Source organism: Oncorhynchus mykiss, chromosome 13, assembly GCF_013265735.2.
Source record: "Oncorhynchus mykiss isolate Arlee chromosome 13, USDA_OmykA_1.1, whole genome shotgun sequence".
In the NCBI taxonomy this organism is placed as follows: domain Eukaryota; kingdom Metazoa; phylum Chordata; class Actinopteri; order Salmoniformes; family Salmonidae; genus Oncorhynchus; species Oncorhynchus mykiss.
The window spans coordinates 702501-718502 of NC_048577.1; the positions used below are offsets into that span (position 1 = coordinate 702501).

The window sequence follows — 16002 nt, forward strand, 5'->3', positions numbered from 1 at the left end:
TATTATCCACACCAGTCTGTTAACAGGTTATTATCCACACCAGTCTGTAGTAGTTAACAGTTTATTATCCACACCAGTCTGTTAACAGGTTATTATCCACACCAGTCTGTTAACAGGTTATTATCCACACCAGTCTGTTAACAGGTTATTATCCACACCAGTCTGTTAACAGGTTATTATCCACACCAGTCTGTTAACAGGTTATTATCCACACCAGTCTGTTAACAGGTTATTATCCACACCAGTCTGTTAACAGGTTATTATCCACACCAGTCTGTAGTAGTTAACAGTTTATTATCCACACCAGTCTGTTAACAGGTTATTATCCACACCAGTCTGTTAACAGGTTATTATCCACACCAGTCTGTTAACAGGTTATTATCCACACCAGTCTGTAGTAGTTATCAGGTTATTATCCATTGTAGTTCTCTGTAATGAACACCAGTCTGTAGTCGTGAATTGACGGTGTACTTCCTCTTCCCATCCTGCAGGTGGCGCCCTTCCTCCAGAGAGCCCCGGGGTTCCAGGACCTGCAGGGGGTTTGGAGCAGGTGATTATTTACATTGAAGTGAATTTAGACTGTGTTTCTGATACACAATGAAGTGAATTGAGACTGTGTTTCTGATACACAATGAAGTGAATTGAGACTGTGTTTCTGATACACAATGAAGTGAATTGAGACTGTGTTTCTGATACACAATGAAGTGAATTGAGACTGTGTTTCTGATACACAATGAAGTGAATTGAGACTGTGTTTCTGATACACAATGAAATTAAACACAAGACTGTCAATCAGGAAACTCTCTGTTATATTGTGGTGGACAGCCATTATAAGTGCTTAACGGGAAACTGGTAAAAATTATGTTTGTAGTGTAGCTAGCCACTGAATGGCCTCTGAATTCACTACCACTGTCAGCATGCAGTCGGAGCTATAACCACTTTTGGAGCTAACTAGCGCTCTCAAATCTGACCCTGATGTCTACAGAAGATGGTAGTTTTATTCATAACATGGCTAACTTAGCTAGCTAACATACACTTAGAGAAAAAAAGTTACATTAAGATGCTAACTTAGCAAGCTAACATACACTAAGAGAAAACAAGTTACATTAAGTGGCTAACTTAGCTAGCTAACATACACTTAGAGAAAACAAGTTACATTAAGTGGCTAGCTAGTGTTAGCGCTGTTGAGTGGTCAATTAGACAGAGAGCTAGCTAAAAAATTTACCAAAAGTGTACACTCATGGCCAATTTATTAGGTGTGATTAATATATTAAACTCTCCTCTAGAGGTACAGAGTGTGATTAATATATTAAACTATCCTCTAGTGGTACAGAGTGTGATTAATATATTAAACCTCTAGAGGTACAGAGTGTGATTAATATATTAAACTCTCCTCTAGAGGTACAGAGTGTGATTAATATATTAAACCTCTAGAGGTACAGAGTGTGATTAATATATTAAACCTCTAGAGGTACAGAGTGTGATTAATATATTAAACCTCTAGTGGTACAGAGTGTGATTAATATATTAAACCTCTAGAGGTACAGAGTGTGATTAATATATTAAACTCTCCTCTAGAGGTACAGAGTGTGATTAATATATTAAACCTCTAGAGGTACAGAGTGTGATTAATATATTAAACCTCTAGAGGTACAGAGTGTGATTAATATATTAAACCTCTAGAGGTACAGAGTGTAATTAATATATTAAACCTCTAGAGGTACAGAGTGTGATTAATATATTAAACCTCTAGAGGTACAGAGTGTAATTAATATATTAAACCTCTAGAGGTACAGAGTGTGATTAATATATTAAACCTCTAGAGGTACAGAGTGTAATTAATATATTAAACCTCTAGAGGTACAGAGTGTGATTAATATATTAAACCTCTAGAGGTACAGAGTGTAATTAATATATTAAACCTCTAGAGGTACAGAGTGTGATTAATATATTAAACCTCTAGAGGTACAGAGTGTAATTAATATATTAAACCTCTAGAGGTACAGAGTGCGATTAATATATTAAACCTCTAGAGGTACAGAGTGTGATCAATATATTAAACTATCGTCTAGCGGTCGAGCGGTGCAGAGTGTGGTGGTGTTTAGGACCTCGGGAGCTTTGGCCTGGCTGGGTGTATCAGGAGCGGCGTCTCTGCTGGAACGCACCGGATTGGCCCAGGCTGTCAGGGAGGGGCGGAGCTTCAGAGGGTCAAAGGTTACGAACGTCACTGTGGGAGGTGAGTCAGGGGTCTGTCAGACGGTGCAAGGTTTTGTTTTAGCCCAGCACTAATACCGCTCAACCAATGAACTGCTCATCAAGGCCTTGCTGGGTGTAATTGGGTGTGTTAGTGCTGGGCTGTAACCAAAGCCTGCTCTGTTTGAGTTCTCCAGATCCTCAGAACTGTTCAACTATTAAACACTGTTAGCTTTTTGGTCAAAGCTTTTTGTTAAAAAATCTCTCTTCTTCTCTCCTCTTCCCCTCTCCTTTTTCTCCTTCCCTCTCTTCTCTCTCCTCCTCTCCTTCCCTTTCTTCTCAATTTCCCTCTCTGTTCTCTCCTTCCTTCCTACTCTTCTTCTTCTCTCCTCTCCCTCTCCGTTCTCTCCGTTCTCTCCTTGCTTCTGTTCTTCTCTTCCTTTCTCTTCTTCTCTCCCTCTCTGTTCTCTCTTTCCCTCTCCCTCTCCTTTCTCTCCCTCCCTCTCTTCTTATCTCATCCTCTCCCTCTCCTTTCTCTCCTTCCCTCTTCTCTCTCCTCCTCTCTCTCCTTCCCTCTCTTCTCTCCTCTCCCTCTCCGTTCTCTCTCCCTCTCTCTCCGTTCTTTCCTTCCCTCTCTTCTCTCTCTCCCTCTCTTCTCTCTCTCTCTGTTCTCTTCTTCCCTCTCTCCTCTCTCTTCCTCTCTCCCTCTCTCCTCTCTCCCTCTCTCCTCTCTCTCTCTGTTCTCTCCTTCCCTCTCTTCCTCTCTCCCTCTCTCCTCTCCCTCTCCGTTCTCTCGTTCCCTCTCTCCCTCTCCGTTCTCTCCTTCTCTCTCCTTCCCTCTGCGTTCTCTCCTTCTCTCTCCTCTCTCCTTCCCTCTCCGTTCTCTCCTTCTCTCTCCTCTCTCCTTCTCTCTCCTCTTTCCTTCCCTCTCTCCCTCTCCTTCCCTCTCTTCTCTCTCCCTCTCCTTCCCTCTGCGTTCTCTCCTTCTCTCTCCTCTCTCCTTCCCTCTCCGTTCTCTCCTTCTCTCTCCTTCTCTCTCCTTCTCTCTCCTTCTCTCTCCTCTTTCCTTCCCTCTCTCCCTCTCCTTCCCTCTCTTCTCTCTCCCTCTCCTCCTCCCCCAGGTGTGCAGGATGATGTGTGTTTGTGGTTGTTCAACTGCCCTGCAGCAGGTTTTGAATGTTTGTCCAGACCAGGTCACATGGCCGTCTGTTCCTCGGTCTGTCACTCTGACTACTGTCACAACCAGGGCATCTGTACCCACCACCCTCACCAACCACCCCTCTGCCAGTAAGAACACACACACACACACACACACACACACACACACACACACGCACACACGCACACACACGCACGCACGCACGCACGCACACACACACACACACACACACACTGACAGTAGAAAGAGACATCACAAGACATGCTAATAAATGTATATATTGAAAGATAGTGTCTCTCCAGGTTCCCTGTCGCTGTCTCTCTCTCTCTCTCCTTCTCTCCAGGTGCTCTGTCTCTCTCTCCAGGTGCTCTGTATCTCTCTCCAGGTGCTCTGTATCTCTCTCCAGGTGTTCTCTCTCTCTCTCCAGGTGCCCTGTGGGGGATCATTTCTGGTTCATGGGTCGTCGTTGTGATGTGAGGATGACGCAGCAGCGGCTGGTGGGGGCGTGTCTTGGTGTGCTGGTTGCCATAGTTACACTGATTGGCGCCGTGGCCTGGCTGGCGGTGCGACGATACAGAGCCATGTTGATAAAGACTAAAGTAGACCAGACACGCAGCAGGTACCCACCACACCACCACACTACACCACACCAACCACACCACACCACCCCACACCCACCACACCACCACACCACCACACCACACCACACCCACCACACTACACCCACCACACTACACCACACCACCACACCACACCACCCCACACCCACCACACCACCACACTACACCACACCACACTACACCACACCACCACACCACACCACCCCACACCCACCACACCACCACACCACACCACACCACCCCACACACCACACCACCCACCACCACACCACACCACACCCACCACACCACACACCACACCCAACCACACCCACCACACCACCACACCACACCACACCCACCACACTACACCCACCACACTACACCACACCACACACCCACCCACCACACTACACCCACCACACCACACCCACCACACTACACCCACCACACCACACCACACCCACCACACCACACACCACACCCAACCACACCCATCACACCACACACACCACACCCACCACACTACACCACACCACACACCACACCCACACCCACCACACCACACACCACACCCACCACACCACACACCACCCACCAGACATCACACACACCACACCACACACCACACACCACACCACACCACACCACACACACCACACCACACACCACACCACACACACCACACACACCACACCACACACACCACACCCACACCCACACCCACCACACCCACCACACCCACCAAACCCACCACACCAACCACACCCACCACACTACACCCCACCACACACCACACCACACACCCACCCACCACACCACACCCACCACCACACCACACCACACCCACCACACCACACACCACACCCACACCCACCACACCACACACCACACACCACACACCACACCCACCACACCACACAACACCACACCCACCCACCACACCACACACACCACACCACACCACACAACACCACACAACACACCACACCCACACCACCAGACACCACACCCACCGCACCACACACACACACCACACCACACCCAGCACACACACCACACCACACCCACCACACCCCACACCACACACCCACCCACCCACCCACCCACCCACACACCACACCCACCACACCACACCACACCCACCACACCACACACCACACCCACGACACCACACACCACACCACACCCACCCACCACACCACACAACACCACACAACACACCACACCCACACCACCAGACACCACACCCACCACACCCACCACACCACACACACACACCACACCACACCCACCACACACACCACACCACACCCACCACACCCCACACCACACCACACACCCACCCACCCACCCACCCACCCACCCACCCACCACACCACACCACACCACACCCACCACACCACACACCACACCCACGACACCACACACCACACCACACACACCACACCCACACCCACCACACCACATCCACCACACCCACCACACCAACCACACCCACCACACCACACCCACCACACCACCCACCACACCACACCACACCCACCACACCACACCCACCACACCCACCACACCAACCACACCCACCACACCACACCCACCACACCACACACCACACCACACACACCACACCCCACCACACACCCACCCACCACACCACACCCACCACACCACCCACCACACCACACCACACCCACCACACCACACACCACACCCACACCCACACCCACCACACCACACCCACCACACCACACACCACACCCACCACACCACACCCACCCACCACACCACACACACCACCCACCACACCACACACACCACACCACACCCACCTGGTTTCTATTGTATTACATTATAAACCCATCTCTGTTCTGGTACTGAACTGGTTCCTATTGTATTACATTATAAACCCATCTCTGTTCTGGTACTGAACTGGTTCCTATTGTATTACATTATAAACCCATCTCTGTTCTGGTACTGAACTGGTTCCTATTGTATCACAATATAAACCCATCTCAGTTCTGGTACTGAACTGGTTTCAATTGTATTACATTATAAACCCATCTCTGTTCTGGTTGGTACTGAACTGGTTCCTATTGTATTACATTATAAACCCATCTCTGTTCTGGTTGGTACTGAACTGGTTCCTATTGTATTACATTATAAACCCATCTCTGTTCTGGTTGGTACTGAACTGGTTCCTATTGTATTACATTATAAACCCATCTCTGTTCTGGTTGGTACTGAACTGGTTCCTATTGTATTACATTATAAACCCATCTCTGTTCTGGTTGGTACTGAACTGGTTCCTATTGTATTACATTATAAACCCATCTCTGTTCTGGTTGGTACTGAACTGGTTCCTATTGTATTACATTATAAACCCATCTCTGTTCTGGTTGGTACTGAACTGGTTTCTATTGTATTACATTATAAACCCATATCTGTTCTGGTTGGCACTGTCTCTCTCTCTCTGTGTCTGATCCAACCCATCTCTGTTCTGGTTGGTACCGTCTACCTCTGATCCAACCCATCTCTGTTCTGGTTGGTACCGTCTCTCTCTCTCTGTGTCTGATCCAACCCATCTCTGTTCTGGTTGGTACTGTCTCTCTCTGATCCAACCCATCTCTGTTCTGGTTGGTACCGTCTCTCTCTGATCCAACCCATCTCTGTTCTGGTTGGTACTGTCTCTCTCTGATCCAACCCATCTCTGTTCTGGTTGGTACCGTCTCTCTCTGATCCAACCCATCTCTGTTCTGGTTGGTACTGTCTCTCTCTGATCCAACCCATCTCTGTTCTGGTTGGTACTGTCTCTCTCTGATCCAACCCATCTCTGTTCTGGTTGGTACCGTCTCTCTCTGATCAAACCCATCTCTGTTCTGGTTGGTACCGTCTCTCTCTCTCTGTGTCTGATCCAACCCATCTCTGTTCTGGTTGGTACTGTCTCTCTCTGATCCAACCCATCTCTGTTCTGGTTGGTACCGTCTCTCTCTGATCCAACCCATCTCTGTTCTGGTTGGTACCGTCTCTCTCTCTCTGATCCAACCCATCTCTGTTCTGGTTGGTACTGTCTCTCTCTGATCCAACCCATCTCTGTTCTGGTTGGTACTGTCTCTCTCTGATCCAACCCATCTCTGTTCTGGTTGGTACCGTCTCTCTCTGATCCAACCCATCTCTGTTCTGGTTGGTACCGTCTCTCTCTGATCCAACCCATCTCTGTTCTGGTTGGTACCGTCTCTCTCTGATCCAACCCATCTCTGTTCTGGTTGGTACCGTCTCTCTCTCTCTGATCCAACCCATCTCTGTTCTGGTTGGTACTGTCTCTCTCTGATCCAACCCATCTCTGTTCTGGTTGGTACTGTCTCTCTCTGATCCAACCCATCTCTGTTCTGGTTGGTACCGTCTCTCTCTGATCCAACCCATCTCTGTTCTGGTTGGTACCGTCTTTCTCTGATCCAACCCATCTCTGTTCTGGTTGGTACCGTCTCTCTCTGATCCAACCCATCTCTGTTCTGGTTGGTACCGTCTGTCTCTGATCCAACCCATCTCTGTTCTGGTTGGTACCGTCTCTCTCTGATCCAACCCATCTCTGTTCTGGTTGGTACTGTCTCTCTCTGATCCAACCCATCTCTGTTCTGGTTGGTACCGTCTCTCTCTGATCCAACCCATCTCTGTTCTGGTTGGTACCGTCTCTCTCTGATCCAACCCATCTCTGTTCTGGTTGGTACTGTCTCTCTCTGATCCAACCCATCTCTGTTCTGGTTGGTACCGTCTCTCTCTGATCCAACCCATCTCTGTTCTGGTTGGTACCGTCTCTCTCTGATCCAACCCATCTCTGTTCTGGTTGGTACCGTCTCTCTCTGATCCAACCCATCTCTGTTCTGGTTGGTACCGTCTCTCTCTGATCCAACCCATCTCTGTTCTGGTTGGTACCGTCTCTCTCTGATCCACTACGAGGTTCTAAAGTTACTTCAGAAACAACTCTACTGACCCTCCCTGTTTCCTGGCGTCGCACTTCCTGTCCAACCTGACTTCCTGTTTCTGGTGTGAAAACACGGGCGTCTCCCTTCCGACAGAGGGAGTGTGTGTGTGTTTGTCATAGATATCATAACATAACGTGGCTTATTGACCTGTGTGTGTGTGTGTGTGTGTGTGTTAGCTACCGTACGATATCATAACATAACGTGGTTTATTGACCTGTGTGTGTGTGTGTGTGTTAGCTACCGTACGATATCATAACATAACGTGGTTTATTGACCTGTGTGTGTGTGTGTGTTAGCTACCGTAGGTTCAACCACTTTGACGAGCTGTCAGGTCGTTTCTGGGGGCGGTCCATCGGTGGATCAGCTGACTCGTTGGATAACCCCGTCTTCACCCGCTCCGACGAGTTGCTACACCGGAGGGCGCTCGACCGCACCTGCTGTTACCACGACGATACGCTGTCCCTGGCCTCCACCTGCCCTAGCAACGGAACACACCTCAACACCGTCTACCCACACAAGTTGGTGACACACACACACACAGAGAATACACACACACAGAGAATACACACACAGAGAATACACACACACAGAGAATACACACAGAGAATACACACACAGAGAGAACACACACAGAGAGAGAACACACACAGAGAGAACACACCTCAACACCGTCTACACACACAAGTTGGTGACACACACACAGAGAATACACACACACAGAGAATACACACACAGAGAACACACACACAGAGAATACACACACACAGAGAATACACACACAGAGAACACACACACAGAGAGAACACACACACAGAGAATACACACACACAGAGAATACACACACAGAGAGAACACACCTCAACACCGTCTACACACACAAGTTGGTGACACACACACAGAGAATACACACACACACAGAATACACACACAGAGAACACACACACAGAGAATACACACACACAGAGAATACACACACAGAGAACACACACACAGAGAGAACACACACACAGAGAATACACACACACAGAGAATACACACACAGAGAGAACACACCTCAACACCGTCTACACACACAAGTTGGTGACACACACACACAGAGAATACACACACACAGAGAATACACACACAGAGAGAACACACCTCAACACCGTCTACACACACAAGTTGGTGACACACACACACACACAGAGAACACACACACACAGAGAACACACACACAGAGAATACACACACACAGAGAATACACACACACAGAGAATACACACACAGAGAGAATACACACACACAGAGAATACACACACACAGAGAATACACACACAGAGAGAATACACACACAGAGAATACACACACAGAGAATACACACACAGAGAGAACACACCTCAACACCGTCTACACACACAAGTTGGTGACACACACACACACAGAGAATACACACACAGAGAGAACACACCTCAACACCGTCTACACACACAAGTTGGTGACACACACACACACACACAGAGAATACACACACACAGAGAGAACACACACACTTAGAACACACACACAGAGAATACACACACAGAGAGAACACACCTCAAGACCGTCTACACACACAAGTTGGTGACACACACACACAGAGAATACACACACACAGAGAATACACCTCAACACCGTCTACACACACAAGTTGGTGACACACACACACACAGAGAATACACACACACAGAGAGAACACACACACAGAGAACACACACACAGAGAATACACACACAGAGAGAACACACCTCAAGACCGTCTACACACACAAGTTGGTGACACACACACACAGAAAATACACACACAGAGAATACACACACAGAGAGAACACACCTCAAGACCGTCTACACACACAAGTTGGTGACACACACACATAGAGAATACACACACAGAGAGAACACACAAACAGAGAACACACACACAGAGAACACACACAGAGAGAATACACACAGAGAGAATACACACAGAGAGAACACACACAGAGAGAACACACACATACACTGTAACACAGAGAACACACACACAGATTGAACACACACAGAGAGAACACACACAGACACACACAGAGAACACACACATACACTGTAACACAGAGACAGAGAACACACACACAGAAAGAACACACACAGAGAGAACACACACACACACACACACAGAGAACACACACATACACTAACACAGAGAGAACACACACAGAGAGAACACACACACACACAGAACACACACAGAGAGAACACACACAGAGAGAACACACACACAGAACACACACAGAGAGAACACACACAGAGAGAACACACATACACTGTAGCACAGAGAACACACACACACAGAGAACACACACAGAGAGAACACACATACACTGTAACACAGAGAACACACAGAGAGAGAACACACACACAGAGAACACACAGAGAGAGAACACACACACAGAGAACACACACAGAGAGAACACACACACAGAGAACACACACACATAGAGAGAACACATACACAGAGAACACACACACAGAGAGAACACACACACACAGAGAACACACACAGAGAGAACACACACACAGAGAGAACACACACACAGAGAGAACACACACACAGAGAGAACACACACATACTGTAACACAGAGAGAACACACACAGACTGTAACACAGAGAGAACACACACAGACTGTAACACAGAGAGAACACACACAGACTGTAACACAGAGAGAACACACACAGAGAGAACACACACAGACTGTAACACAGAGAGAACACACACAGACTGTAACACAGAGAGAACACACACAGACTGTAACACAGAGAGAACACACACAGACTGTAACACAGGTGTATGAGAGAGAACTATAGTAAAACGTTGTCATGGTTCCCCCTCCCTCCCTCTCTCTCTCTCTCTCTCTCCCTCCCTCCCTCCTTCCCTCCCTCCCTCCCTCCCTCCCTCCCTCTCTCCCCTCCAGTTCCCAGTACGGCTGGGAGGTCAGCGAGGTCAGCCTGGCGGAGTGTGTGTTGGATTCTGGGAAAGCCAGTGACCTGTCAGTGTGCAGCTGGCCCATAGAACCCATCCAGTGGACACCCTTCCCCCTGCTACAGCAACTATCTACAACACACAGAACCACCCCGGTACCTACAGACTACAACCCTTCCCCCTGCTACAGCAACTATCTACAACACACAGAACCACCCCGGTACCTACAGACTACAACCCTTCCCCCTGCTACAGCAACTATCTACAACACACAGAACCACCCCGGTACCTACAGACTACAACCCTTCCCCCTGCTAAACTATCCTCTACACACAGAACCACCCCGGTACCTACAGACTACAACCCTTCCCTCTGCTACAGCAACTATCTACAACACACAGAACCACCCCGGTACCTACAGACTACAACCCTTCCCCCTGCTAAACTATCCTCTACACACAGAACCACCCCGGTACCTACAGACTACAACCCTTCCCCCTGCTACAGCAACTATCTACAACACACAGAACCACCCCGGTACCTACAGACTACAACCCTTCCCCCTGCTACAGCAACTATCTACAACACACAGAACCACCCCGGTACCTATTAGGAGGGAGGTACCTAGAGATTACCACCTATTAGGAGGGAGGTACCTACAGATTACCACCTATTAGGATGGAGGTACCTACAGATTACCACCTATTAGGAGGGAGGTACCTAGAGATTACAACCTATTTGGGCTGGAGGGGGAGAGTTAGAAGAGACAGATAGAGAGAGAGAGGAGAAAGAGCGACAGAGGTAGAGATAGAGAGGGAGAAGAGAGAGACAGAAAGAGACAGAGGAAGAGATAGAGAGGGAGAAGAGAGAGAGGGAGAAAGAGACAAGAGGTAGAGATAGAGAGGGAGAAGAGAGAGACAGGGAGAAAGAGACAGAGGTAGAGATAGAGAGGGAGAAGAGAGAGACAGGGAGAAAGAGACAGAGGAAGAGAGAGAGATGGTAAGCTGTTGTTTGTTTGTTTGTCCAGGTGAGGGCGCTGCGTCCTCGGTCCTACTGTGAAGGCATGGAGCTGGTGGAACTGGAGAAGAGCTGGACGGCCTAGCAACCACTGAACCGTTTAGTGGAGTCAGTCGTGAGGAAAGGTTGAACAACTGAATCACTGAATAAACTGATTCACTGAGTCACTGAGTCAATGGGATAACTGAATCACTGAATAAACTGTATCGTTGATTCACTGAGTCAATGGGATAACTGAATCACTGAATAAACTGTATCACTGATTCACTGAATCACTCAGTCAATGGTATCACTGAATCATGACTCACTCTTATTGGCTGTCTTGAACTTAACACTGATTCTGTAGCCCTTCCCATGATTATACAGAGGAAAGGTGTGTGTGTGTGTGTGTGTGTGTGTGTGTGTGAGAGAGAGAGAGAGAAAAAAAATTACATTTATTCTGTTTTGTTATTGTTGTCAGTCGTGTCCATGAGTATTCAACTAGGCTTGAAATGATTGACATTTCCCCTCTCTCTGTAGTCACAAAGCTAGAAGCTGAGAGAGGTGGCCCCTAGTAAAGACTCAACATCTGTCTGTGGTCATGAAGCTGAGAGAGGTGGCCCCGAGTAAAGACTCAACATCTGTCTGTGGTCATGAAGCTGAGAGAGGTGGCCCCGAGTAAAGACTCAACATCTGTCTGTGGTCATGAAGCTGAGAGAGGTGGCCCCTAGTGAAGACTCAACATCTGTCTGTGGTCATGAAGCGGAGAGAGGTGGCCCCTAGTAAAGACTCAACATCTGTCTGTGGTCATTAAGCTGAGAGAGGTGGCCCCGAGTAAAGACTCAACATCTGTCTGTGGTCATGAAGCGGAGAGAGGTGGCCCCTAGTAAAGACTCAACATCTGTCTGTGGTCATTAAGCTGAGAGAGGTGGCCCCTAGTAAAGACTCAACATCTGTCTGTGGTCATGAAGCTGAGAGAGGTGGCCCCTAGTAAAGACTCAACATCTGTCTGTGGTCATGAAGCTGAGAGAGGTGGCCCCTAGTAAAGACTCAACATCTGTCTGTGGTCATGAAGCTGAGAGAGGTGGCCCCTAGTAAAGACTCAACATCTGTCTGTGGTCATGAAGCTGAGAGAGGTGGCCCCTAGTAAAGACTCAACATCTGTCTGTGGTCATGAAGCTGAGAGAGGTGGCCCCTAGTAAAGACTCAACATCTGTCTGTGGTCATGAAGCTGAGAGAGGTGGCCCCTAGTAAGACTCAACATATTTTTGCAAATGTGCATACTGTATATATTTGTGTGTACACATACAGTTGAAGTCGGAAGCTTACATACGCTTAGGTTGGAGTCATTAAAACACGTTTTTCAACCACTCCACAAATTTCTTGTTAAACTATAGTTTTGGCAAGTCGGTTAGGACATCTACTTTGTGCATGACATAAATTTTCCAACAATTGTTTACAGACAGATTATTTCACTTATATTTCACTGTATCACAATTCCAGTGAGTCAGAAGTTTACATACACTAAGTTGACTGTGCCTTTAAACAGCTTGGAAAATTCCATAAAATGAAGTCATGGCTTTAGACGCTTCTGATAGGCTAATTGACAACATTTGAGTCAATTGGAAGTGTACCTGTGGATGTATTTCAAGGCCGACCTTCAAACTCAGTGCCTCTGTGCTTGACATCGTGGGAAAATCAAAAGAAATAAGCCAACACCTCAACAAAAAAAATTGTAGACCTCCACAAGTCTGGTTCATCCTTGGGAGCAATATCCAAATGCCTGAGGGTACCACATTCATCTGTACAAACAATAGTTCGCAAGTATAAACACCATGGGACCACGCAGCCGCCATACCGCTCAGAAAGGAGACCCGTTCTGTCTCCTAGAGATGAACGTACTTTGGTGTGAAAAGTGCAAATCAATCCCAGAACAACAGCAAAGGACCTTGTGAAGATGCTGGAGGAAACAGGTACAAAAGTATCTATATCCACAGTAAAACGAGTCAAATCAAATCAAATTTATTTATATAGCCCTTCGTACATCAGCTGATATCTCAAAGTGCTGTACAGAAACCCAGCCTAAAACCCCCAAACAGCAAGCAATGCAGGTGTAGAAGCACTGCAGGTATAGAAGTCCTATATCGACATAACCTGCAAGGCGAAACAGCAAGGTAGAAGCCACGGCTCCAGAACAGCCATAAAAAAAGCCAGACTACGGTTTGCAACGGCACATGGAGACATAGATCTTACTTTTTGGAGAAATGTCCTCTGGTCTGATGAAACAAAAAATAGAACTGAAGAATATGTAATATTTTAAATTCTTCAAAGTAGCCACCCTTGACCTTGATGACAGCTTTGCACAATCTTGGCATTCTCTCAACCAGCTTCATGGGGTAGTCACCTGGAAATGCATTTCAATTAACAGGTGTGTCTGTTAATAGTTAATTTGTGGAATTTCTTTCCTTCTTAATGCGTTTGAGCCAATCAGTTGTGTTGTGACAAGGTAGGGGTGATTTGGTGAAAGACCAAACAACAGGCCATCATCACATGAAGTTCAGTCAATTCTGAAAAATGTATAGAACTTTCAAAGTTTCTTCAAGTGCAGTAGCAAAAACAATCAAGCAATATGATGAAAATGGCTCTCATGAGGACAGCCACAGGAAAGGAAGACCCAGAGGGTAAGTTCATTAGAGTTACCTGCCTCAGAAATTGCAGCCCAAATAAATGCTTCACAGAGTTCAAGTAACATCTCAACATCAACTGTTCAGAGGAGACTGTGTGAATCAGGCCTTCATGTTCGAATTGCTGCAAAGATACCACTACTAAAGGACACCAGTAATAAGGGGAGACTTGCTTGGGCCAAGAAACACGAGCAATGAACATTAGACCGGTGGAAATCTGTCCTTTCCAACCGCTGTGTCTTCCTGAGATGCAGAACGGATGATATCTGCATGTCTATTTCCCACCGTGAAGCATGGAGGAGGCGGTGTGATGGTGTGGGGTGCTTTGCTGTTGACACTATCAGTGATTTATTTAGATTTCAAGGCACACCAGCATGGATACCACAGTATTTTGCAGCTATATGCCATTCCATCTGGTTTGCGCTTAGTGGGACTATCATTTGTTTTTCAAATGGACAATGACCCAACACACCTCCAGGCTGTGTAAGGACAATTTGACCAAGAAGGAGAGTGAGGGAGTGCTGCATCACAATCACCCGACCTCAACCCAATTGAGATGGCTTGGGATGAGTTGGACCGCAGACTGAAGGAAAAGCAGCCAACAAGTACTCCGCATATGTGGGAATGAGTATGAGAAATCCCAAGAGTATGCAACATGCCTCTCTAAGTAAGGAATAATGGACTATTGAAATTAGGTTGCTAAGTCAAGTGGTCGAAGAGCTATTGACATTTGAATATTGTGATCATGCACTTTGTTGACGGTCCCTAACTAGTTGCTTTTGACCGTGCACTAGAATGCTTGAGCTGTTGCGGTGTGAGTATGAAACTCGGGGAGGAATCGGGAAAATACCTGTGGAATGTCTTTCCTAACAGAGGCTAACCTGAGGTATGAAGGTCACATCGTTTGCGAAGTTTAAAGGTCTGACTGTCTAGCGAATATCGGAACTCTAACCAACTTTAAGGTGTCACAGGCTCAGCATTCATCGGCAGGATTCCCTGTGATGCGCTCAGTCGCACTCACAATGATAAATTCAAGAAAAATGTGTTTTCTCTCTGTTTGCGCTGTGCACTTGTTTACCAATGCAATAAACGCCACCAAGTCCACCTTCATAACATGCAACATGTCAGGCTTGTGGACTAGGTTCTACATATAACTTTACATATTATTTAAAAATGTAGCTTTAGAGGTTCCGTAGAGAACTGCTACTGTGTTGAGAGAGGGCTTCCGTAGCGATCCCAGTCTAAATGTTCAATTTGAATTCTGTGGTTCCATATATATATATATATATATATATATATATATATATATATATATATATAATTCTTGAAAATAAAATCGTTGAAGAAAATGATTAATTTTTTGTTTGAAAATAAATGTTAACTTTCCCTCAAACTGCGTTACACACTCCGG

General features: G+C 47.0%; 1 protein-coding gene across 1 annotated transcript in view; it reads left to right on the forward strand.

Annotated features, from left to right (window-relative positions):
- LOC118938119 overlaps positions 1-12215 on the forward strand; it is a 17801-nt gene extending 5586 nt beyond the window's left edge. The window contains exons 3-9 of the mRNA XM_036939827.1: positions 492-550; positions 2073-2236; positions 3315-3480; positions 3780-3971; positions 8231-8452; positions 10904-11066; positions 11939-12215. Of these exons, the coding sequence (XP_036795722.1) occupies positions 492-550; positions 2073-2236; positions 3315-3480; positions 3780-3971; positions 8231-8452; positions 10904-11066; positions 11939-12013 (1041 nt within the window). The 3' untranslated portion in view covers positions 12014-12215. The remainder of the gene's footprint in view (positions 1-491; positions 551-2072; positions 2237-3314; positions 3481-3779; positions 3972-8230; positions 8453-10903; positions 11067-11938) is intronic.
- Positions 12216-16002: the final 3787 nt, after the last annotated feature.